This window comes from Narcine bancroftii, chromosome 4, assembly GCF_036971445.1.
Source record: "Narcine bancroftii isolate sNarBan1 chromosome 4, sNarBan1.hap1, whole genome shotgun sequence".
Lineage (NCBI taxonomy): Eukaryota > Metazoa > Chordata > Chondrichthyes > Torpediniformes > Narcinidae > Narcine > Narcine bancroftii.
In genome coordinates, this window is record NC_091472.1 from 48,233,297 (window position 1) to 48,260,921 (window position 27,625).

Sequence of the window (27,625 nt, forward strand, 5' to 3'; positions counted from 1 at the left end):
TTCACAATGCAAAATTTGGACAGACAAATGGTCATAGAGGGGAGGGGGAGGAGGGGTGGTAAGGTAGTGGTAGATCCAAATAGACTGCCAAATGTAAGCCACAGAAACACAGCTGCAGAATTTATAATCAATTCATTCATTTCAACACGCATATTTTAATAGTCATTATGAATCCAGGATTTGCTATTTCCTCACAACTCAAAGTCAGAAGGAGTATTTGGCACCGCTCTAAATTGAAATGCTGCATGCCTTAGAAACTGTTGATTTTCCAAATTTGGACTTCAATCACTACCATTAGTGACGCAATTTTGCTGAACACAGCTTCATACTTCATGATATTTGACAATTCAGCATCACTTTTTATCAATTATACTCATTAAAACTGTCTGACCAAAGCATTTTCAAGCTAATGAAATGACAAAGATTATGTTACAATTCTTGATTGGACAATTAAAATTAAAAGGAATTTTTAGTTCTCTTTTAACATGCTTCACAACATTACCACTATGTTGGGAAATGTCCAATTATGGAAAATATACAAAGGATAATAATGTTTGGATACACACAGAGCAGAAGAAAATAAGTCAAAATCATATCAGCTTCAATTGTATGGATGTTTCCAGTTTTTAAAGAAAAAATTTCCAATTGTAATGGCTTTGACAGTTGCTTGACAGCTTGTCAAACTGTGCTGCCTTGAAGTATTCAAACAAAAATGAATGATAATTTACACAAAAATTATAATCCTTTAAATAAAACATCTATTTTTGTGTGAATGGTCCATCATACAAAGCATCTGAAGTTGCTCTGTCATAAACAAGGTTTGATTCTAAGAGTTGCCCCTCACTTTTTCTCTTTTTCCATGTTTGCATACAATTGTTTTAATTAAGCTCCACAATAGAACACAACACTCAAATGAAGAATTCTATTGCTGTATCTGTACAAGAGAAGCCAATTTAGTGAGACTTGGCTAACAGAAATCAAATTGGCAGGCAGTCATGAAGTCACACTGATGGTTACCTTGGAGATCATCCTTATCAGCTGCCAAAGGATAAATTTTATTGAGTGGAATGAGAAATGAGACTAAGTATATAAAATTCAGCAGTTTGAATGCAAGCATTTTATTTTAAACATGAAATTTTAACTTAAAAAAAAATTTCCTCACACAGCATGGTAACAGGCATCTTCGGTGCACAATTTACATTCCTGGTATAGGAAACCGAAGCCCCCAGGGAAAACCCACACAGACATGGGGAAAACGTACACACTTCGTACAGCGCGTGATTCAAACCCTGGTCCCAATCTCTGGTGCTGTAAAGGAGTTACGCTAACCACTACACCAACCGTGACACCTATTGAAATCTTCAGAACCAGGAGCAGATAAAAATACTCAAGCCCAAAACATTGGTTATGTGTATTCTTATCTTTACTACATAAAGGACATTGTTTGACCAGCTGAGTTTCTCCAGCATTTTGTGTTTTGATCTTAACCATGATGCCGACAGATTTTCGGGATTTACTTCATACAAAACTAATTGGTTTCCTCGAATGAGACAATTTATAAAGTTTAATTTCTAATAGCACAGGCTATTAATAGCCAAAGAAATCCTGTGTTTTTTGTTGTCTACAAATTCTGAAAATATGAAAAGCCTTTGCAAAATCTAAAGACTTTGATGGCTGAGACCAAGAAGTACACACAATTAGGATGCACAAAATCATAACACTTTGGTTAATTTCATTATTATCTTCCTCTTTTACAAACATGCAGATGTCCAAATTACAACTGTGGCAAATACTATGGGACACAGAATTAAAGCTATTGTGGAACAGTTACCAAATCAAGATGACTGCTTAAGTCATTGTGGAAAATTAATGTTGGGAAATCACAAGAATCTTAGCAAGATGTCTTGGTCACACAGTAACTACTCACAGCTCATCTTCAAAATCAATAACTAAACACATTCTCTGGGGATATATTTGATTTATGCCTTTGCACCTGAAAATGTCATGGGAGTGGACAGGATTAAGAGGAAAAGCAGGAGTTCAGGCTTGCATTTTATGCACAGAATCGCACAATTTCCCAACCCAGACATTCATGCTGCCTTTTTTTTCTGAAAGGTGTAATTTCCTCAGGAATTTCCCATGGTCATGCCTAGATTTTATAATTTTCAAATTTGTCCATAGCTTCATCTTTCACTTCACCTGTAAGCCATTCCAGTGCTTAAATTTTGCACACTCCAACTTCATGACTGCATCACTGATAGTTTTGCCTTCAATTGCTAGGAACGAATGCAAAAAAAATCCCTTCTTAAACTTAATTCCCCTTGCCTCTTTTAAGGCGATTTTTAAAAGACTCAAACAGCATGTGTCCATTGTAGCCTTTATGGATGAAAGATTTTTTTTTTGCAATTCTCTGCAGAACAGGTGGAAAGAATTTTTATTTTCAAGAAAGCAACACGGTGAGACACAACCCCAGCCACAGATCACAATATATATGCCATCAATGTCCTTCACCATACTCTCTGCAGTTGCAAGAAAATTAAATAAATATTCTAAAATGCATCTGCAGTCTCTTGCGCTTTGTTTTTTTTTTAAAAACCTTCTTGGCCAAGTTTTTGGCCACTGATCCTAATTTCTAATTGTGTGACCTCTTGTCACTTCTTTATGATCATACCACTCTGAACCTTTTTGGGATATTTTATCATGGTACTTAGAAACATTACATAAAGTTTAAAAATCCTTATTCTAATAATGAAAACAAAATAAACAGAAATGCTTCAATGAATTTAAAAATCTTATCCAGAAGTGTAACGCTGTGAACAAATGCAAACTTCAGAAAGTAATGTTGCTTTTACACAGGCCATCTATTCTGATATAGTAGTGTACACATTGACGCTGTCTAGTAACCAACTAACTTCTATTGCATTATGCTCATGAACTACAAACCAAGCACAGTCTGAAGGAGGAATTCAGTGGGTCAAACAACATCAGTGGGAGGAAGAGAATGTTCAACATTTCAGGCTTAAACTCCATATTGGGACTGGGGATGTGGAGAAGACAACAAGGTGGGAGGGTTGGGCCAAGGGCCCTAGATGGAATTGGTGAACCAAGTGGAGGTGGCAGCAGATTCGCAAATGCCAAAGGAAAGATGAGTAATACATGGCGAAATGAGAAAGTAGAAGACAAAGGCTGCAAGGGATGGAACCTGATGTCAAGATGATAATATGGTGGTTATAAAGAGAAAACAGATGGAACCGAAGGATGTGCCTTGAGAGAGCGGAAAAATCCATTGGGGAGAGAGGGATGGAGGAGGATGGTAGCCTTTGTCTTCTGATCCATTCCAGCCTTATGACTCTTCTTTTTCTCTTTGTTTCTCTTGCCTCTCTCTCTTTGTCTGGCAAATGTCAAAACGAACGAAACATCAGCAATATATCTTTGATTTTTATGGATGCTGAAAAGACCCGATGAGTTCCTCCAGCATTTTGGTGTGTTTTTACTGGAATCACAGCATCTGCAGACTTTTGTGTTTCACACTCTCTCTCTTTGTCTGGCATCTGCCAATCTACTTCTTCTGACCTCTTTACACTAGCTTCTCTTCTCCACATCCTGGTTCACCAATTCCCTACTGGCCTCTGTCCAACGTCTCCCACCTTGTCCCTCTTGTACTGGCTATCTCCCCCTCTGCACTCAAGTCTTGAAGGGTTCTTCAAGATTATTTCATTGTCATGTAATAAAAAAGAAAATGTGATATTGCACATAATTTCCTTTAGTCTACTAAAAGCAAAAATTCACTATCAGTAGAAATTGCCCAGCACCCCTTACAGTCAGAGAAAGATAAGCAAAAGATAGTCTCCCCAAAGTCACTGAGTGTCCATGGATTCCAGCGCCCCTGCAGCCACACAGACTTCTGTGCAAACCATCAGCAACCTGAGCTCCAGATACAAACCTCTTAACATGATCAGGAAGTCTCCTGCACCCTCAGCCTCCTCTCGCGTGCCAGTTCCAATACCTGGTATCCTTTCGGCCAGTCTTGAGCCAATCTCCAGTCTTGAGCCTGGTGCAAGTCTCTTGACCACATTCGCCCATAGCCTGCAAGGCTTCCTCACATGTAGTCACCAACAGCCTGCCGCTTGTATGCTCTTCAGCCTCAGTGCCCCTCGCTGGTCTGCCGGCATGATCACTGCATTGTAGGTCATCTCCTCTGCCTCTCCTTCTCAAATGGGGGATGTTCTCCAAGTTTTCTTGTGCCCTGTACCAGTCCTCCTCTTCCCCGGAGTCTGCAGTTCCTCTTGGCCACTGCTGATCATAGACACGGCCATCTCGGGCCAAGCCCCCAGACACTGTTGGCTCCTTTACCAGGCCACCTAACGTCTGCATAGAGCCATCTATGCGTCTGGACCCTGTGGGGGAGCGCTGCCTCTCTGCTTCCTGCACTCTGTGGGTCCTCACCAGAGCTACCCCTGCCATTACAGCTGCTCTGGCAACATCACCACTTTTTAAAAATAAATTCTGACCAGAAACATTGACCATTCTTTTTCTCCTACTGATGCTTCTTGACCCGCTGAGTTCCTCCAGCAGATTAAATTCAGCTTCAGATTTCAGCATCTACAGTCTCATGAGATACATTTTATAGATTTCAAATTGCAAAACGTCAGACTTGAGAAGAATTATTCGGGGTGAATGTTCATCACATCGTCTTGCATACTCATCGATGCCTGCTTTGTTCGATAGAATACTCCGCTTAAATAATTTACAAGTGATCTGGATGAAATGTTTTTAAGGAACAGTCTGCACAAGAATAAAACAAGCTTGAACCTGGTCAAAATACTACATTTTAAAATGTAAATTACATCTTCTAATTTGAATTTTTATGACCAGCTTTTTATGTGGATCAGACTTTTTACTATTCATTATTTATTTTACACAAGGCTTGACCAGAATCTTAAGCATTTGATTAGCTTGCAATATAGTCTTACTGGATGATTTATTTTGTTAATTCCCAATAGAACAGCTGGAAAAGGTTTTCATCTTCCAGAAAGTAATAGAGGTTTATCATCTGGAGAACCCTGACAGGGCAAGTTTCGTCAGCAAGACACTGAGGTGACTTATGGAAGCACATCAGTTGTGGATGTCCTGGAACAACAAATCTCTCTCTCTGAAAACCGACAAGAACCATCCTGAGCAGTAACCATTTACCTTTCAAGCACCAAAGCCTGGTGAACTTTATAAATGTTAAATTCTGTGCACAGTATAAGAATTGCCTGCAACCAGTGAACTTGTTAACAGTGAATGAAAAGTGAGATTGGACTGTGAATCAAAGAACTTTTCTGAACTTACACACACATTACATACATGTGCACTTAGAATTAGAAGGGGGTTAAGTTAGGTTAGTTAAGTCAATAGTGATAAATTAAAGTGTGATTCTGTCTTCATGTTTAAAAATAATTAAAAGCAACTTTTGTTTAAGTAACCATTTGTCTTGGTGAATATCTATTGCTGCTGGGTTTTGGTTTTCTCTGGGCTCGTAACAATACAATCAATAATTAAAGAGATCAGATTAATGTTGCTATTCATTTTTAGATGATTATAATTCAAAAGGATTAAGAAACTATGCTTCCACCTTGGTAATAACCCATCTGGAAGGCCACATTCAGCTTTGGACACTCTATTAAAAGAATAAGCATTGGCCTTGCAAGAGAAACCATTCATAATTGTAATAAATATACCAATTTTAAAAATTAGATAATAAAGAGAGATCACATGTGCCTGTTCGCCATTCACCAGGTTTAGGAAGGTTTGGTGCTGATCTCACCTTATAATTTAAAAGGAATTTTTAAAAATGTCGAGAGTGTGGCCACTGGAATCACAGTGGACACAACGAAATAACCACACAAGGTGTTTCTAGAGTGAAGCAAACGGATTTACTCTTCATCACTAAAACACACCTAGATCATGCACTCAACACGGCCAGTTTGATGCCTCCTGGGAGTTGTAGTATCGCCACAGTGCCACTATAAGAGGCTATTTCCTCCTCTGAGGAAATCCAGAGCTGATGAACACATTCTTGACATTCTCTTGTTCATAGTTATTTCACAATTAGAGTTATAGTTCCACAGTCTGACCCCACTAACCAAATCTCATTTGTTTGCATTTAGCTAACTTTCCTGTCTATGTACTTGTTGAAGTGTCTATTGAACTTTACAATTGTAACCTTCTCTGGTACTCGTTCTATACCTCATCACATTCTTTTTGAAAAAGGTGTCCTTTTAAATCTTTTCCATCTCATGTTAAACCTATGGTTTCCAGTTTTAGATTCCCCTTCCTTGGTTGAAGAGGAAACACAAAAAAAATGATAATAGCATCAAATACATTGTACATACATATTGACCAAAATTCTTACTTGCTTCACTCAAACAGGTTCTTTGCAAAAAGGAACTACAATTGTAAATTAAATTATAAATAAACAATGCATACAAAAGGTAGATGAATAAAATAGGGAAAAAAAACATTAGAAAGATAGATAACAAATAAACTAGTCTCCAAAACCTCTTCTACCACCTTGGAGAAGACCTTCTGAACTCAAACTTCCATGGTTAGCACAATGATATTCAAGCGCCAGCAACCCAGGTTTGAATCTGGCATGTCCGTAAGGAGTTTGTGTATTCACCCATGACCACGTGGGTTTCCTCCAGGTGCTCTGGTTTCCTCCCATGATCCAAATATGTATGTGGTTAGTAGGTTAACTGGTCAAATGGGTGTATTTTGGCAGAGGGGGCTTGTGGGTCAGAAGGGAATGTCCCATGTATATCTACATTTATCATTTCCACACCATAGGCAGCTGAAATCTGGGATATGATGGTTGAAGAAACTGAGTTAACTCATACTATACAGATTGAAGGAGGAATATGGAACACAGATCCAAACCGAAGTGCAATGCAGTCATAAAACAGGTTTGAGGGATGATGTGGTCCATGCCCATCTCAAGATGGTAAAGATGAGAAAACAACATAGAAATACTCAGACTTCAGTGGTGAGAGAACCTCTGTATTTTGCAGGAACTGCTCCCTCTGTGATTCCTTTATCTACTCATTCCTTTCCACTAATCATTCCCTTGGTACCTATCCCTCTGCCACCAGAAGTGCTAACACTTGTGCCCACATCTCCTCCCATACCACCATTTGGGTCTCCAAACACTTCAATTGCAAGTCTACAGGGATCATCTACTGCATTTGGTGCTCCCATTGTGGCCTCCTCTACATCAGAGAGTCTGGTCGCAAACTGGGAGATCATTTCGTTGATGACCTTCGTTCTGTCAAGTTCATTTACAAGGACCTCTCAGTGGTCAACCATTTTAATTCCTCACCACATTATTACACCGATGTGTCTGTCCTTGGCTTCATTGCAGCACAAACCGAGGCTTCAGACAAATTGGAGGAACAACACCTAATATTTCATCTGTGCACTCTCTGACTAAACAGCATCAACATTGACTTCTCCAGTTCCCATTAAACACCTCCTCTGTCTCTCTCTTTCTCTTCCCCTCCAGCTCCCCACCTCCTTCCCATTTAGAAAGCTATTCCCTCCCACTCTAACTTTTTTCACATCTTCCCTCTCATCTAATTCCACCAGTTAGCCTGTACTACTCCAACTGCCATTTCCTCCCTCTTCTCTCCACTTTTAAAATTTAAGCTCTTCCATAACTTTCCTTCCCCATCTGTGCCTTGCTCACAATTTTCTGACTTGCCATTTTACTTTAGCTCTCTATCAAGTAATCCATTGATTTAAAATCCTCATTATTTTATTTCAATTCTTTAAGACCTTGTCTTTCATTATTCTCTGAGATATTTTCTTTTCCAATTCAAAAGTTCTCAAATCCTTCTCTTGCACTCTCCAAAGCTTTTGCAAAGACTCTGGAGCCAACATGTCTAGCATGAGCAGAGCTACAGTATTTTAAATAAGATCTGTTTTAAAGTGTTTGTATGTGTCCTACACTAAAAGTCCTGCCCAATTTTTCTTCAAAAAACATATCTATATACAATACAAACACAACATAATCTGTCACAATATACACATATAATTTGTGGATTGATGGTCAAATGCCAAGTTATGCTTTGTAATATTAATACCAAACACAGCTTGTAGGAATTGGTGTCAAATCAAAACTTTATTCATTGCCAGATCTTGGTGCGTGACTTTTAGCAACTTGTCCGTGAACTACTCTTTGCAGACGATGCCGCTTTAGTTGCCCATTCAGAGCCAGCTCTTCAGTGCTTGACGTCCTGTTTTGCAGAAACTGCCAAAATGTTTGGCCTGGAAAAAAAAAAAATCTCTTGGTGCCTGCCACATTGACCACCGCCAGTGGGCTGATATCGCTTCAAACCACGCATCTTGGCGCCTCACAGTTCGGCGGGCAGCAACCTCCTTTGAAGAAGACCGCAGAGCCCACCTCACTGACAAAAGACAAAGGAGAAAAAACCCAACACCCAACCCACCAATTTTCTCTTGCAACCGCTGCAACCATGTCTGCCTGTCCCGCATCGGACTTGTCAGCCACAAACGAGCCTGCAGCTGACGTGGACATTACCCCTCCATAAATCTTCATCCGTGAAGCCAAGCCAAAGGAATATATATATATATATATATATATATATATATATATACACACACACACATATATATACATATATATATATATATGTATATGTATATATGTAGCTTGTAAGAAACAAGGTGAGTGACAAAGTTAGTTTCCTTCTTGAGAGGTTTTATTGAGTTCTTTCAGTTTAACTTCATTCCTAAGTGGTAAATGGATAAAGCAATTGCACATAATGACCACATTCAATTTGTGGATCTTTAATAATTTTTGTTTCTACTTCCACAAAAGCAGGGACAGAGATCAATCCGATTGAATTGCTTCATGCATGTTGTTTTTTCAGTATCCTCTCTGGATATATTCAAATGAGGGCCAATGGTGCAATAACTGTGAATTTGGCTCAGCACTGGGATCACTCAGAGTGAAAATTACATACCATGGTTGTTGCCAAGTCTAATCAACACAGGCAGTCGCGGTGATTTTACTGAACTTACCAAATGTTGATTTCTGCTGCTGAAAATTACATTTTGAAGCATTTTTTTAAAGGCTTTTGGACACTATCTTTGAAGTTGGTTCGCACTGCTTCTGGCAGCCACGGTCACTTACAATTTCCACTATTCTGCAATTTTTTTTATTCATCTACTGGCAATGAAGGCTCTCAGAGGAATTTTATGTCTAAATTGGATGTTACATGGCAGCAATGAGTGGCAAGGGATAGAAGAGAACGAAAAGCAGTTGAAAAATAAACCCTATATTTTCTAATTGACAAAGGCACACATCCTACTTGGATTTTAATGGCAACCACATTAGAATTGCATGCTATACCAGAGGCAATTGAGGAATACTGTTCCTGGATTTGTAGACATAATCTATTTAGTAATTTTCACATCAAGTTATCCTTGTGCCGAACCAGCAAATTCACAGTTATTGCACCATTGGCCCTCATTTGAATATATTCTAAGTTAATTTGAGACTCTAGTCAGGGTACTGAAAGAGCAACATGATTTGGAAGATGGGTAATCATTCTGGCAGCCTCCTCTATTTGTTCTCAATTTTAATAGCTGCCATTCTTTCAAGGTGAATAATCTGCTGGAAATCATGAAGCATGAGAAAGAAGAGGAACCAAAGGAATGAAGAAAGAATTCTACTTGCCTTCCCTGGCCAAGGCACTGAAATCCAATTTATACTCTGGTGTGAGAGAGTTGAGGCACTGTGCCATTGCCATCTTTGTCAGCACGACAGCTTGGTTTGCTTTATTGGAAGGTTTCCTGACCTTTAATTCAGGAAAGTTTGCAGGTCTGACTGTTGTGAAACACTGGAACTTACCCTGCTTCCTGTTCCCACTTTCCTGCCTTTTCAACGTACCCTTGAAGTAAACACCCTTGAACAATGAACACCCTTGAAATAATCACAAGACTTCCAGTTGAGCTCATTGGCATCAACACAGTCAACCAAGTACATTGGAACTTTTCTGACACTCCTACAACTGTCTTCTTATCTGACTGATTTTAAATGGCTCTACTGTAATTTCCAAATGTACTAACACATTATTCCTACACTAAACCATTTATTTTATCCAATAGCAGTTCAAATTACTAATCATGACATTGGAATGCACAGAAAAGTCATTTAGCTTTCCAGCCCTTTGAACCTACTCTACTGTTGAATTAGATCACGACTGCTCTTTATTCCAACTCAGCAATCTTGCGCTGTGTATCTCAATAGGCCCATCTTACAAAAGACTAGAGGTTGCAATCATGAAAGCTCTAATTGTTCCACATCTGGAAAGGTTTGGGAAAGTGATCCACAATTTTACTACCATTTGTATGAAATGGAACAGCTTAGATATGAATAAGTTGGAGCAAATTCTGTTTAAGTTCTAAAAAAGATTCAAGTGGGTGCAATTCTTCTTGGGGTGTTAAATAGTGTGGACGAAATTTTGAAATAATAATTTGAGGAAGCTTCTTCAAAATGTAGGATTTTCTCTCATTATACTTGTCCTACATATGTATTGTTTGTCTGAATGTGTGTTATGTCTGGTTGTGCGTCTGCATCTTTTGCACTGAGGATCAGAGAACACTGTTTCATGGAATTGTTGATGTATAATCAGATGATAAAAACTTGACTTGTCAGGTTAAGTGCACAAAAATTGAAGGTCTGACAATCATTCCTTTTACAGGATTCCAGCATACTGGAATTTTTCAGGATGCGCAAGGATGTTGATCAAATATTGTAATTAATTTAAACCTTAACTTTAAAAAACTTTGGCAGTAACATAAAACATCAAATATTTTGATCAGTGAGGGCATGGGAGAAGAGGGGACTGTAAATGAAGAAGCCCCACACAGTATTATCTGTCAAAACCTGACATTCCTTTGGCCTCTCTATCAGGGATGTTGATTAATGCACTCTTCAGTATGATTAACAAAATTTGCCTATCAGAATGAGCACAATCTAAAAACATGTTTTGCCAAATAACGCAGTATGTGTACACAAATTGGCAATATTTAGAAATCAGAAATAACTGAAAATAATTTAAAATATTTCATATTGCCTTGTGGCATAATATTAAACTTGCTTTATGCAATTAATTATGCAAAGTTATAGTGGACCTGGTAGAGCAGAGACACAGTACTGCTCCAAAGGGTTCAACCACCTGGTCCTAATGCTGGCAATTTCGTATAGGCATTAAACAACCTGTCAGAGGAACCAATAAGGTCTTTAAACTAAAATCCTGTATCCAGTTCACATATCAGTGAAGGTCGGTTTGAGTTAACAATTGGGAGCGACAAAGGCCCAATTCCTAGATCCTGAGAACTCTGGTTAGAGTAGCCTCAGTGCAAAATGTGTCACTACTGGTGGCAAGACACCCCTAAATTGCCAGGGAAGGCAAATTCCATGGAATTTGGACTGTGGTATGAAAGGCCCAGGAAGTCCTGGCTTCCCAGGAATTTCACCCGGGTTCAAGTAGGGTTACTGCACGCCTATGGTGTGCAAAGGACTAATGTGTCAGGAATCCTTCTTGGACACATTTAACAAATTCTGCCCCATCCATCCCTCTTGCAACCAGGTGGTACCAGTCTTCCATAACAATAACCCTGTAATTTCAGCACCATTCCAAAATCTGCCTACTTATCTGCTCCTCAGTGTCCCAAGGGCTATTTGGGGCAAATAGACTACTCCCAATACAGGATTGCTCTCTTCCAATTTCTGACTTCCACCCACTCCCTCTTCAGCATCCTTCCTTTACAGCCATGATACTACCCCTGACCAGTAATGCCACTCCCTTCCCCTCACTCTTCTCTTACCTCCCATCTTATTCCTTTTAAAACACCTAAACCCTAGTATCTGCATCAGCCAAGACCTTATAACAGCCGCAACATGGTAATTCCACATACTGATCCGTGCTCTGTTCACCTCTTTTATTCTTGATACCCCTTGTATTGAAATAGACACAATTCAATTCCTCCAAATGACTACATTAATGCTTCCTCCCCTGAATGTAATTCCTCACAAACCCACAATGCACTGCATCGTCCTTCCCACCTTCTGCCCTATTCTCTGCACTCACATTCTGGTACCAATCCCCATGCAAAACTAGACTAAACCCTCCCCAACAACTTGAGCAAACCTGCCCTTCAGGATATTGGTTCCTCTCCACTTCAGGTGAAGCCCGTCCTTTTTGTGCAGGTCAGACCTTCTGCAGAAGAGATCCCAATGATCCACAAATTTGAACCCCTACCTCCTGCATCAACTCTTCAGCTACACATTCATCTGGCACAATTTCTTATTCCTACCTTCACTGGAGCGTGGCACAGGCGGCAATCGAGATTAGCACAAAATGCGGCTTCTCAGCTTCTTTCCTCACTCCCTATCTTCGGGCCCTCATCCCTACTCCAATCTATGTAATTGATACCAACAGGCACGATGACATCTGGCTGCTCACCCTTCCACTTCAAGATACTGTGGGGTTGATCAGAGTCATTCCTGACCCTGGCACTTGGGAGGCAATATACCATCCGTGAGTCTTGAACTCATTCATAGAATCTCTGTTCGCCTTCGCTAACTAGACAGTAGCCATTATGATGCAGCCATTAATTATAGTAGTCCTTCCTTTCATATTCAAGTGTCAAATAGATTTTTTTAATTGGAAAAATTCATATAATACTTCATGAAATTTGTGGGATTCTTTTAGTCTTTAACATTGGGTACTGCTGTTACAGTATTTTGGCATCATAGTTTATATTGACAGTTTTCTATTTGTACCAATAAGCTTTAAAATATTTATGGCTTCCCTATATTTTTCCTGTAAATTTGAGTGTGGATCCAACGGGGTGCTTTAAAATCATTGCTATGTTGTACATAGCTTGGTATTTACCCCGCAAATTAAATGGATTAAAAGATATCTTTACCCTTCAGGGTTTGTTCTGCCCAGTTTGCAGGACAAATTCAACCCCAAATTAGGTGAAAAAAAATTAGAAAATTTTCCAAATCAAATTGAGTACAGGTCAACTCGTTTAGGGAATGTGTTGTAGAACCAGTTCCTAAAATGCCGAAGTCATCAAAAGTAAAGGGTTGCCCATCTTGGACACCTTCAGCTCCTCATTTTTAATCATGAAAACAACTTGCATTTAAATCACATTTTAATGATTTTAACGAACATCTAAGCATGTCATAACATCATTGTCAAACACAATTTGGGAATGGTTCACGTAAAAGATATTAGATTATCAGAAAAGATAACCAGATTATCAGGTTGAGCGACTGCCTTAAATGAACATCGGAGAGAGAGGTTTGGGCACCGAGGTTTTATACCAAAGCTATGGCCCTTCAATTCAAGTGCAGATATCTCAAAGCCCTATTGGACAAGAATCATTTACAGTGATGTGGAAAGTTTAACAACAAAGATGAGAATTTTAATATCAGGTTTGTCTTAACTTAAAAGCAATTGAGGGGCAATGAGGGAACAAAACTAGGGCAAATCAAGAATTGGGCTGAGGAGTTTTACACTGCAGTTAAGTTTATGTACAGTTCAAACCAAGCAGCCACCTTATGAAGGCAATGGAATCAGTAATATCTTGAGGGATGAATAAAAGGTACGAACTGAGTTTTCAACAGTCTCATGGTTAACTGAAAAATTAATCGTTTATTCCACACAAGCCATGTGGGAACAGACCTATATTTTTCTGGAATTTAGTAGAACAGAGTCAATTTTATTGAGCAAGATACTGACAGAAATTGACAGGGTAAATATCAAGAGACGATTTCCCTAGGCAGGGCACCTTGGATATAACGTACAACAATTTCAGGTTAAGGGAACATTCAGGTCTGATATTTGAAGGAATTTCTGAACTCAGAAGATTAAACACCTTTGTAATTCTCCATGCCACAGGGCAGTGGCCTCACAGTCATTAACTACAAGACTGACACATTTTTGAAATCCAGAGGAATTAAGGGACATGGGAATCAAGCAGAAAAGTGAAGTCAGCTGTACTCTTGACAAATGGTGCAGCCAGCTCGAGAAGCAATGACCCTTGCGCCAGTTCCAATTTAAAATCAGTACAACCTTCCTATCCCTGTTTACCTACTCCTAAAGGCATGCAAACTCCAATAATTCATTATCCTTTGAATTCTGCTGGGTCTAGTTTTGCACATTTTATGGACTAACAGATATTATTTCTACTTGCTCACCAACACTTCACTTTTCTTATGAAAGAATAAAACATTTTTTCGGCAATTAGTTGAAACTAAGAGGAGCACAGAAAACAAGCTGCAAGTTTTAAGGAAATGTGGAAATGTAGCCCCAAAGTGTTTAAATGGAGCACGGGAATGGGACACCCCCCCCCTCCCCCGTGAGTGAGTTCATAAGGGATGTGGGAAGAGGTCTTAATGAGCTTATGAACTTTTAAGTGATGGAAATGAAGCCACACTGAGCTTATAAGTGCTGCTAAAACATCTGCAAGTTCAAAACAAGGTCCTATTGTGTTTAATAGCAGCATGGTAGGTATCACCTGGGGAAGCAGATGCTGTACCATAAGGATTTCCTAACAATTGGTTGGCTAATTAAAAGAGTTTTATTAAATGTCTGATAGAGATGAAAGTTTTATCCATTTCAGTCATACTGATAAATGAAAAATGAGAGTTGATTATGGCTGCATCATTCATCCCAATGACTGTCCACAGTTTAATCCACATATGCAACTGCAATACACTCTGTTCCCAGTTCTCTGATGAGGCTGACAAATTCATTAGGCCTTTTTATAGTGGGGAAAAAAAAGAATGTAATGGCGGTTATTCATGCCTTTACATCACTTCACTTATCTTGTTGAAAGTTCTGAGGGTAGAATCAAAAGGTGAACTCCAATCCACTGACTCTCTCCACCTTCTCCATAAAGGCCATGAAGCTGAATGCGGCTGCGAAGGGGGAGGCTGATGACGTTGCAATGTCGTAAACGCAGGAGCGCAAATTTTATATGTGGCGGCGAAGGGGGAGGCTGATGACGTTGCAATGTCGTAGTCAGCCTGCAACCCAGGAGGGCAAATTTTAAAGCGCTCAGTGTGGTCAGATATGCAATTTTTTTTTTTTTTTTTTAATTTTTTATTTTTCACACCATAAATCACAATAGCCATGATATACACTTTTTCTTTTCCACACATTTACAGTGACTTTTTCTCCCTCCCCCCTCCCTCCTCCCAAGCCACCCCCCCACCCCCCCCCCTCTCATCCATTTTAGGTATACAATCTAGGTTGCATTAATTCAGTTAGACAATGTTGTCATTCAACAAAAATACACCAGAAATTCTACTGAGTCCATTCTTTTCTTTTCTTCTCCTTCCATCAACTTAGGTAATGTTTGTTCCCGGTAGGTTTTCGCTATTGTATTTAATGTAAGGCTCCCATACTTGTTCGAATATTTCAATATTATTTCTTAAACTATATGTTATTTTTTCTAATGGAATACATTTATTCATTTCTATATACCATTGTTGTATTTTCAAATTATCTTCCAATTTCCAGGTTGACATAATACATTTTTTTGCTACGGCTAGGGCTATCTTAACAAATCTTTTTTGTGCATCCTCCAAGTCAATTCCAAATTCTTTATTTTTTATGTTACTTAGGAGAAAGATCTCTGGATTCTTTGGTATATTGTTTTCTGTTATTTTATTTAATATCTGATTGAGATCATCCCAAAATTTTTCTACTCTCTCACATGTCCAGATTGCATGAATTGTTGTTCCCCTTTCTTTTTTACATCGAAAACATCTATCAGATACTGTTGGGTCCCATTTATTTAACTTTTGCGGTGTAATGTATAGTCTGTGTAACCAATTATATTGTATCATACGCAGCCTCGTATTTATTGTATTTCTCATCGTTCCAGAGCATAACTTCTCCCATGTTTCCTTTTTTATCTTTATATTTAAATCTTGTTCCCATTTTTGTTTAGTTTTACCATTTGTTTCCTCATTTTCCTTTTCTTGCAGTTTAATATACATATTTTTTATAAATCTTTTGATTAACATTGTATCTGTAATCACATATTCAAGGTTACTTCCCTCTGGTAAACTCAAGTTGCTTCCTAATTTATCTTTCAAGTAGGATCTCAGTTGGTAATATGCCAGCGCTGTATCTCCAGTTATATTGTACTTATCTCTCATTTGTTCAAAGGATAAGAATCTACTTCCTGAAAAACAATTTTCTATTCTTTTAATCCCTTTTTTTTCCCATTTTCTAAAGGCAAGGTTGTCTATTGTAAAAGGGAGTAGCTTATTTTGCGTCAATATTAGTTTTGGTATTTGGTAATTTATTTTATTTCTTTCTACATGAATCTTCTTCCATATATTGAGGAGATGGTGTAATACTGGAGAAGTTCTATGTTGTACCAATTTTTCGTCCCATTTATATAATATGTGTTCAGGTATCTTTTCCCCTATTTTATCTAATTCTAGTCTCGTCCAGTCTGGTTTTTCCCTTGTTTGATAAAAATCTGATAGGTACCTTAATTGTGCGGCTCTATAATAATTTTTGAAGTTTGGCAATTGTAAGCCTCCTTGTTTATACCATTCTGTTAATTTATCTAGTGCTATCCTCGGTTTCCCCCCTCTCCATAAAAATCTCCTTATTATTTTCTTTAACTCTTTGAAGAATTTTTCTGTCAGTTGTATTGGCAATGCCTGAAATAAGTATAGTATCCTTGGAAAAATGTTCATTTTAATACAGTTTATCCTTCCTATCAGTGTTAGTGGTAGCTCTTTCCAATGCTCTAAATCGTCCTGTAATTTTTTCATTAGTGGATTGTAATTCAGTTTATATAATTGGCCTAGATTTTTGTTTATTTGCACACCTAGGTATCTTATTGCCTGCGTTTGCCATCTGAATGGGGATTCCTCCTTAAATTTTGAGAAATCCGCGTTATTCATAGGCATTGCTTCACTTTTATTTACGTTTATCTTGTATCCCGACACTTCTCCATATTCCTTCAATTTCTTATATAGTTCTTTTATTGATAGTTCTGGTTCTGTTAAGTACACTATCACATCATCCGCAAACAGACTGATTTTATATTCCCTGTCTTTTATTTTTATTCCTTTTATATTATTATCTCTTCTTATCGATTCTGCTAGTGGTTCTATAGCTAGCGCAAACAATAATGGTGATAGTGGGCATCCCTGCCGCGTTGACCTGCTTAAGTTAAATTGCTTTGATACATGTCCATTTACTGTCACTTTCGCTAACGGTCCCTCATATAATGCTTTAATCCAATTAATAAACTTCTCCGGTAAACTGAATTTTTGCAATACTTTGAACAAGTAATTCCATTCTACTCTGTCGAAGGCCTTCTCTGCGTCTAAAGCAACTGCTACTGCCGGTGCTTTATTTCCTTCTACTGCATGAATTAAGTTAATAAATTTACAAATATTGTCTGTTGTGCGTCTTTTTTTGATAAATCCAGTTTGGTCTAAATTTACCATTTTCGGTACCTGTTCTGCTAATCTGTTCGCTAATAGTTTAGCTATTATCTTATAATCTGTGTTTAGCAGAGATATTGGTCTATATGACGCTGGTGAGAGTGGATCTTTCCCTTGTTTTAGTATCACTGTAATTATTGCTGTTTTACATGAATCTGGTAAGTTTTGTGTCTCATCAATCTGGTTGATTACATCCAGGAGGGGCGGTATTATTAGGTCTTTAAATGTTTTGTAGAATTCTATTGGGAGTCCATCCTCTCCTGGTGTCTTATTATTTGGTAAATTTTTTATTATCTCTTGTATTTCTACTGTTCCAAATGGTTCTGTTAATTTATTTTGTTCCTCTATTTGTAGTTTTGGTAGTTCAATTTTAGTCAAAAATTCATCTATTTTCCCTTCTTTCCCTTCGTTTTCGGTTCGGTATAATTGTTCATAGAATTCTCTGAAGTTTTCCTTAATTTCTTTTGGATTATATGTAATTTGTTTGTCTTTTTTCCTTGTTGCCAATACCATTTTCTTAGTTTGCTCTGTCTTAAGCTGCCATGCTAAGATTTTGTGTGTTTTTTCACCTAGTTCATAATATTTCTGTTTTGTCTTCATTATATTCTTCTCCACCTTATATGTTTGTAATGTTTCATATTTTATTTTTTTATCCGCCAATTCTCTTCTTTTGGTTGTATCTTCCTTTATTGCTAATTTTTTTTCTATGTTTATTATTTCCCTTTCCAACTGCTCTGTTTCCTGATTATAGTCCTTCTTCATCTTGCTTGCATAACTTATTATTTGCCCTTTAATGAATGCTTTCATTGCGTCCCATAGTATAAACTTATCTTCCACTGATTCCGTATTTACTTCAAAGTACATTTTTAATTGTTTTTCAATAAATTCTCTAAAATCCTGTCTTTTAAGTAGCATGGGGTTTAATCTCCATCTATACATTCTTGGAGGGATGTCCTCTAGCTCTATTGCCAATAACAGGGGTGAGTGGTCCGATAATAGCCTAGCTTTATATTCCGTTTTTCTAACTCTCCCTTGAATGTGGGCTGATAACAGGAATAGGTCTATCCTTGAGTATGTTTTATGTCTAGTCGAGTAGTATGAGTATTCCTTTTCTTTTGGGTTTTGTTTCCTCCATATGTCCACAAGTTTCATTTCTTGCATTGATTTAATTATAAATTTGGTTACTTTGTTCTTCCTGTTAATTTTTTTCCCCGTTTTATCCATATTTGGATCCAAATTCAGATTGAAATCCCCTCCTATTAGTATGTTCCCTTGCGTATTAGCTACCTTCAAAAAGATATCTTGCATAAACTTTTGATCTTCTTCGTTAGGTGAATATATATTAAGTAGATTCCAAAGCTCTGAATATATCTGACATTTTATCATAACATATCTCCCTGCTGGATCTATTATTTCCTCTTCTATTTTAAATGGCACATTTTTGCTAATTAATATAGCCACTCCTCTTGCTTTTGAATTATACGATGCTGCTGTTACATGTCCTACCCAATCTCTCTTTAATTTCTTGTGCTCCAATTCAGTTAAGTGTGTTTCTTGGACAAATGCTATATCTATTTTTTCCTTTTTCAGTAAATTTAGTAGTTTCTTCCTTTTAATTTGGTTATGTATTCCATTAATATTTAGAGTCATATAGTTCAGCGTAGCCATTTCATATTTTGTTTATCTTCTCTTTCCGTTTTTCCATCATTACCTTTCCTCCTTTTCCATTTCTGTTTTCTTATTTTCAACTCTTTACCAGACAACATTCCTACAACATCCAACATTTTCCTTATTCTCCTATTTCTATCTTCTTTATCCCCAATCTCCCCTTCCCCTCCTGAGTTGCCCTTTATCCCTTGTCGGACAACCACATCTCCCCTCTCCATTTGGATTTGCGAATCCACTCGCAAGCGTCAACTGATTTTGCAGTGACCGCTCTTTTCCCCCACCCAGCCCCCCCCAGAAAAGATTTCGCTTTTTATATGTCACAAAGGTCACTCTTTTAATTCCCTCCTTATTCTCTCTATTCCATTACCTTCCCTTATTAATTCTTGTCTATACTCTCTATGTTTTCCTCTAATTACAGATACTTTCACATATGCCCATTGTCTCTATTCACTCTTATACCTCTTTACCCGCATACATATCAATCGTGGTCATTTTTACCCTCCTTACCCGTCTTCATCCCTCAGTCTATTTTTGTCTTTACCCACATACATATCAATCGTGATCATTTTTGCTCTCATTACCCGTCTTCATCCCTCAGTCTATTTTTGTAATTGTTCTGCAAATTTTCGTGCTTCTTCTGGATCCGAGAATAGTCTGTTTTGTTGTCCTGGAATAAATATTTTCAATACCGCAGGATGCTTCAGTGTAAATTTATATCCTTTCTTCCATAAAATCGCTTTTGCTGTATTGAACTCTTTTCTCTTCTTTAGGAGTTCAAAGCTTATATCTGGATAAATGAAGATTTTTTGCCCTTTATACTCCAGTGGTTTGTTGCCCTCTCTTACTTTTTCCATTGTCTTCTCCAGTACCTTTTCTCTTGTAGTATATCTTAGGAATTTTACTACAATAGATCTTGGTTTTTGTTGTGGTTGTGGTTTAGGGGCCAATGCTCTATGTGCCCTTTCTATTTCCATTTCTTGCTGTAGTTCTGGACATCCTAGGGTCTTAGGGATCCATTCTTTTATAAACTCCCTCATATTCTTGCCTTCTTCGTCTTCCTTAAGGCCCACTATCTTTATGTTATTTCTTCTGTTATAATTTTCCATTATATCTATTTTTTGGGCTAGTAATTCTTGTGTCTCTTTAGTTTTTTTATTAGATTCCTCCAATTTCTTTTTTAAGTCTTCTACCTCCATTTCTGCTGCTATTGCCCGTTCTTCCATCTTGTCCATTTTTTTCCCCATTTCTGTTAAGGTCATATCCATTTTATTTATTTTCTCTTCTGTGTTGTTTCTTCTTCTTCTTAAATCATTGAATTCCTGTGTTTGCCATTCTTTAAATGACTCCATGTATCCTCTAACAAGAGCAAGTATATCCTTTACCTTGCCTTTCCCTTTATCTATTTCACTGTATTCTTCCTCTTCTTCTTCCTCTAGGTTGGCCATCTGTTGTTTCTTTGCTGCCCTTTCCTCCTCTTCTTTCTTGTTTCCATTGTCTTCTGTGGTCTCTTCTTGCTGCAGGTGTTCTGCAGCTGTCGTTGCCGGCTGTGGAGATCGACTCCCCAGCTGGTCCCCCCTCCCGTCGGTGTGTTTTTTTTAATGCGCATCGCGCATGCGCGAGGAGTCGCGCATGCGCGGTTGCGCACTTTTACTCGGCTCTGTGAGCCATTGTTGTAGTTCTTTTTCTACCGACCTGAGGTAGTGGGGTCTTCTCTCCACAGCGGGCCTCTTCGGACAGGTAAGGCCTTCACCTTTTTCCTCCGTTGTCTTCTCTTCCTCTCTTCTTTCCGTTGATTTTGATTTTTCTCCTTTTGTCTCCATCTTCTTTCCTCCTTTATACTCACTTTTCTTTAACTTGTATTTCTGTGCCTTTGTATTTTCTCTTGTTTTTCCCGACTTTTCTGGAGAGGGCTGGAGTTCACCGTCCGGCCACTACTCCATCACGTGACTCCTCCCCAGATATGCAATTTAATGTATATTATTGCAGATTTATTTTTCCAAAGTACCTGTTTGTCTGCAGTAAGAATTTTGTTCTTTTGGGTGGGACGGAATGTCTATTTTAATTTTTCACTTGCTAGTGTATATGGATGACAGCGATGGACAACGCTACTGCACCATTTGCCCTCCGTCCCTCAGTTCTGGAAGACTGCTCAGTAAGAAAGAAACGGTGGATCAGCCTTGTAGGCCAATTCACCTTTTTTTTTCCATTGAGCTGCCTTCAAGGCAGCATTGCCCCATAAAAAGGCCTGTGTTCAGCAGGTTGATCTTGTGCACTTTGGACTACTTGAAGCTCATTGGCACATTTAACGTCACCATTAAAGCTGCACATCCCCAAAAGGCTGTTTTTCAATTTACATAAAACCTGATGTGGATGTTATCACAGACACATTTGTGCCAGCAACAAATATCTGTGGGATTCAATATAATTTATATGAATTTACTGTCTTCAAAATATTGGCAGTCATTCCATTGCATTTTTCTGATATATCTAATCACTGCATCACTGGCTTGTTATTATTTTCAAACATTATCATCTTTATTAGCTGATTACAAGGATATTCATCATGGGAAATAGAAATGTCAAAGGTGAAAATATATGGCCATTTTAATATTTGGCAGATCACTTGACTTCCATCCAATGTTTGAAAAAAAAACTGATTTTCCTTTGGAAGATGAAAGGATGCATTTATGGTTACTTTGTGGTCTAATTCCAAAGTAGTTGCAAGATTTGACGTGGAAGCAAGATAACCTTTTGAGCATCATGTAAACTCAATGCTATAAATGAACAGAGCATGGATTTAGTACAGTTTATGGCACCAATTTAAATAATCTGCAAATAGTTATTTCCAAAATCATTTAAATTGTATGTTACAAAAGACCTTGTTCCTTACCAACACCTCCAAAGCCTCTGACTATTCTGTGGTGCAGGTGTAATAAAATGTCTCAGCAGATTATTAGGAGGCTGTTTACTGAATTGAGAGCCAGTTACCAATGCAATGGAAGCAAAGGGCTGGCAAGGGATCCTCTTGTTAGTGTGTAGGCAGTTGGAAGACGGCAGTTTGTCAGTCACCAAGAGACTCCCCTTATTACTGTAATCACTGCCTGTGCATGCATTGGGTAATCCAGACCACTGTGGGAGAGCATGATTAAAATTTGCAGCATTCAGAGTTAAAAGATTCATTTTCTTCTCAGTCCAAAATGAACAATCTCAATGTAAATAAATAAATAAATAGATAGATAGATGCTGTTCCATTTTCAACCCAAAATAGGTGGGGAAGACACTGGAAGCAAGTTTAAGAGACTCAACTGCCTTTTCCCTCATCCACCTCCCATCAGGGATTTCCGGATCAGCTGCATGAAAACAGGCCATTTGGCCCAACTTGTCCACATCAATCAAACTAGACCCATGTGTCTGCATCCACTCCAAACCTTTTCTGTCTCTGTACCAGACTAAATGTCGATTGAACAACTGTCCCCGCTTCTACCACTTTCTCCTGGCAGCTTGATCCATTTTATAGACCATTGTCTATGTGTAAAAGGTTCATTTTAAATATTTTCCATCTTAGCTCAAATTTAAATTTTAAATTTAAACATACAGCGCGGTAACAGGCCCTTTCGGCCCATGAGCCAATTACATCCTATTGACCTACATTCCCAGTATGTTTTGATGGGTGGGAAGGAGCAAGAACCCCCAGAAAACCCACACAGACAAGGGGAAAACATACAAACTTTTGACACGCAACACGGGATTCGAATAGTTGGTGCTACAACCTTGCCACACCTCATATTTGACTTCCCAACTCTGGGGGGTGGGGGGGGGCGGGGTTGGGGGGGGGGCGGGAAGCTTATGACTACAAACATCTGTAATGTTCCCCCTTAACCTCCTTTGTTACAGGAAGAAAAGTCCCGGTCTATTCAGCCTCTGCTTATAGTTCAAGTCTAGCATTTCCTCAACATTTCTGTGAATTTTTTTTCTGCACCCTTTCCAGCCTAATGATGTTTCCTATAGGTGGGTGATCAAATGCTCCACATCAGGCCTCACAGAGGAACTCAGCCGTCTTGCAGCATCCAAGAAAGTAAAGATATATTACTGATATTTCAGGCCTGCACCCTTCCTTAAGGTATGAGTGAAAAAAGATAGGCATCTAAATTAAGGGCTGGGAAAAGAAAGGGGGAAGAATGGGAGGGGGAGGAGTATAGACCAACAGACAAAGGTGTTAATTAGAATATGATAAGAAGAAATGTGAAATTTGATTTTGGCTCTGTGAAAGGAAAAAGGAGAGAGAAATAAATGATGGGGGGAAGGGGGTTCCTACAGAAAATGGAGAAGTTGACTTAATGCCATCTAATTGAAGGGTGTCCAGACAGAAGATGAGGTGCTACTCCTCCAATTTGCAATTCAGGTAACCATAGACAGACATATTGGCAAGGAAATAGGGTAGGAATTGAAGTGGGTGGCCACTGGGAGATCCATGCTATTGTAGTGGATGGAGTCAAGGTGCTCAATGAAGTGGCCTTCCAGTTTGCGTCCAGTCCAGATATAGAAGAGACCACAACAGGAGCACCGGATGTAGTAGATGACTCATGTAGATTCACAAGTGAAGTGCTGCATCACTTGGAAGGACTGTTTGGAGCCCTGAATAGTGGTGAGGAAGGAGTGCACAAGTGTAGCATCTTCTGCAGTTCTAGGGGTAGGTGCCAAGGGGGTGATTAGGAGTGGGCAAGGGAGTCACGCAGCGAGCAGCGCAAAGCAGAGAAAGGAGGAGAGGGGAATATGTGTCAAGTGGTGGGATCACATCGGAAATGGCAGGGGATAATATGTTGGATTCAGAGGCTCATGGTGTTATCAGTGAGGGTGGCAGAGAGGGCCAGGGTAGATGTGTGGGTAATGAATATACAGGCGAGGGCCAAATTGATGGTGGTAGAGAGGAAGCCACAGTGTCTGAAGAAGGATGACATTTGAGCAGACGCGACAGAGTGCTCCCTTGATGACTCCCTCATTCACTCCTCCCTCCCCACCAATTGTCCCCTTAGCACCTATTCCTGTGGCCACAGATGTTCCACTTGCACCCATACCTCCTCCCTCACCACCATTCAGTCCCAAATAGTCCTTCCAAGTGAAGCAGCACTTCACTTGTGAATTTACAGGAGTCCTCTCCTGCATCCAGTGCTCCTGTTGTGGTTTCCTCCACATCAGAGAGAGTGGACGTAAACTGGGAGATCGCTTCGTTGAGCACCTCAGATCTGTCCACCTCAATAACATGGATCTCCCAGTTGTCATCCATTTAAAATTCCACACCCCATTCCCTTGCTAACATGTTTATTCATAGTTTCATGCTCTGCCAAACTGAGACCACCTGCAAATTGGAGGAACAAATACTTCATCTTCCATCTGGGCACCCTTCAACTGGATGGCATTAACAATGACTTCTCCAGTTTCTGTTAGAAGCCCCCTCCCAATCATCCCCCCCACCCCCGTCTCCTTTCATCTAACTGCCTCTGACTTCTCTTTTCCCTCTGTCTCCTGTCACAGAGACAAAATCAATTTTTACCTTTCCTCTTGTCATATCCATTAACACCTTTTGTCTGTATTCCTCCCCCTCCCATTCTTTCCCTAGCCTTTAATTCTGCCTGTTTTTTTTTTTACACTCATCTCTTGAGAAAGAGCTAAATCCCAAAACATTAGCAATATATTTTTACCTCCTATGGACTCTGAGACTGGCCAAGTTCCTCCAGCATTTTTGACTCATTAATATATGGCATCCCTGATTCTGTATTCAATGCCATGATTAATGAAGACAAGCATACCAAATGCCTCTTTGCTATCCTGCATCAGCACTTTCACACAACTATGTCCCTATATGCCTGAGTCTCTTTGTTCTGCAACACTCCCCGTGGTGCTACATTCACCATGCAAGGCCCTGGTTTAATCTACCAAAGTGCAACATCTTGTACTTTGAGTTAAAGCCAATCTGCCATTCCTTTTGGCCCAGTTTCATAATTCATCTAGCTCATCTTGTAATCTGAAGCAACCTTCTTCACTGTCCACCATACTATCAATTTTGGCGTCATCTACAAATTTACTAATCCTGCTAACTATTTTGTCATCCAAGTCATTAATGTAGATGACAAACAAGTATATATTAACAACTTGTGCATGCAAATCCTTCGCATTCTACCTCTGACACACTCCCAAACATTTATATCATTTTGATTTGTCTATTCCTTCACTTTCTACTTTGATTTTTATATTCATGCAACTTCATCGGCTGAGCCACTAATTAATTGTCCATCACTAATTTCCCTCCAGGTGGTGGTGAGGTGCTGGAATCTGAAAATAAACACAATCTGCTGGAGGAACTCAACAGGTCAAGCAGCTTCCAAGGATTTCGGCATGAAATATCAATCATTCTTTTTCTCCCACTGATGAAGTTAACCCACTGAGATTGCGCTTTGCCTCCTTGAACCAATGCAGGCCTTGACATATTCACAATACTGTTAGGGAAGGAATGCCAGGATTTTGGCTCAGTGACCGTGGTGAATTGTGATATATTTCCAAGTCTGGATGATGTGTGTCTTGGAGGGCAACTTCCAGGTGATGGTGCTCCCATACTTTTCCTGTCCTTCCCATTTTAGCTGATTGAGATGGTGTTTAAGGAATAATGGCAAGTTGCTGCAATGCATCCTGATGGTACAAACTACTATAAGAGTGTGCTAGTGGTGGAGTGAGTGAATGGTTGTGGATATGGCAACTTTCAAGCAGGTTGCTCTGTTTCGTACTTGCTGTTGGATTCCTCGTCTTTGACCTGCTCTTGTCGCCACATTATGCACTTAACTACTCTAGTTCAGTTTCTGGTGAATGGTAACCCTCAGGATCAGGATATTGATAATGAGAGATTCAGTGATGGCAATGCCATTGAATGTCAAGGGTGATAGCTGGATGTAGTCATTGCATTTGGGCAGTTACTTAACATGCAATGTTCAATTCTGTTACCAAACTGAGATTGTTCTCTTTTAAAGCCATAAAATCAAACTGATGTTATCCAATCATGTTTATTTGCTAATCTAAGATCACAAACCTGACTTTGTTTCTCCAAATGAAGATTGTTATTTCTACCTATAACTGAGAGGTTCTGGCTCCTGTATTCAACAAATGCCTTGGGTTTTGAACTCTGAAACAGAACTCCAAGATTTGCCAAAATAATAGACATGCTTAAAAAATAGAAACATTATGCTATAAAACACACAGCATTATACTTAAGCTGAAATGTGATGTACATTCTATTAATAGTACAATAACTGAGGTTGAGTAAATATTCTGAGTCCACTTACGTGCCAATTAAAAGGCTGCTGACATTACATCTCCATAATTGTTTCACTGTAAATTTCAAAACTTGCCATACTCTATTTATAGTTGAAAAGTTAAAACTGAAACCAATAATTAAAAAGGAATTCCTATCAGATATCTGATCTGAGTATTGTCTGCAAACTTGCTGATCCAATCACCACATTGTTGTCCAGATTGTGGATCTAGATGACAAGCTACACTGGTCCCAGCACCGATCCCTGCAGCACACCACTAGTCACAGGCCTCCAGTCTGAGAAGCTATTGTCCACGGCCACTCACTGGCTTCTCCCACACAGCCAATGTTTTTGAATATTTTAATGAGATTTCACATCCAAAGTACAGAGTACCTATGGATAGATGTTAAAATTCTCAAAGATACACTACACTTAAAATCACCAATGCCTGAAGAAGGCGCACAAAATTAGTGAACCGATGTGGACTCGAAAGGCCAACATGGCCTGTTTCCGTTCCGTAAATGGTTATATGGTTATAAGTGGATAGAGAAGTGTAAAGCACTTGACACATTGAATTGAAAGAACCATATTTTTCAGCATACAAGTCAATCTGAGCATGTCAACCCCCATTTTTCAGCCTCATTTTAAGGGTTTTGTGGTATATCAGGCTCATAAGTTTACCCCAGTTTTTTGGATGCCTAAGTTAGCTGGTTAACCAGTGTACAAGTCGACCCCCAAAGATCACAATGTCAGAGATGGATCATTGGGTTAAGGTTAGGGTTCCGGCTCCGAGTGCCTTTGCAAAAACTTTGAAGAGTGCCCAAGGGGCTTCACTAATGGATTGTTGTTTTGAAAAGCAACAGATGAAAGAACTCGGAGGATTACATCCAAGCCACAGGCTGTTTCAGTGTAGTTTGCTGTTCTAAGAGGTGGTCATGTGGTTTTGCAAGCAGAGAGAGTCAAAAAGTCAGAGAGAGAGAATTGAGTTCTACAGTACGACAGTCAGCAGCAGGAGCTAGGACTGGAACAGAACAAGCTGGCAAGCTTTTGGAAAAACCCCATCTTTGTACACTGACCTACTTGATTTTCCAAC

General features: G+C 39.0%; 1 protein-coding gene across 15 annotated transcripts in view; it reads right to left on the reverse strand.

The window, feature by feature from the left end:
- Nucleotides 1–27,625, reverse strand: part of LOC138760542 (serine/threonine-protein kinase MARK1-like) — a 302,067-nt gene that overhangs the window by 112,377 nt on the left and 162,065 nt on the right. Inside the window, exon 8 of one of the 15 annotated variants that reach the window (XM_069931249.1) lies at nucleotides 8,153–8,307. The exons of the other annotated variants lie outside the window; for them this stretch is intronic. Coding sequence (XP_069787350.1) covers nucleotides 8,248–8,307 — 60 coding nt within the window. The 3' untranslated portion in view covers nucleotides 8,153–8,247. Of the gene's footprint in view, nucleotides 1–8,152; nucleotides 8,308–27,625 lie in introns of those variants that run through there. 15 annotated transcript variants of the gene reach the window in all.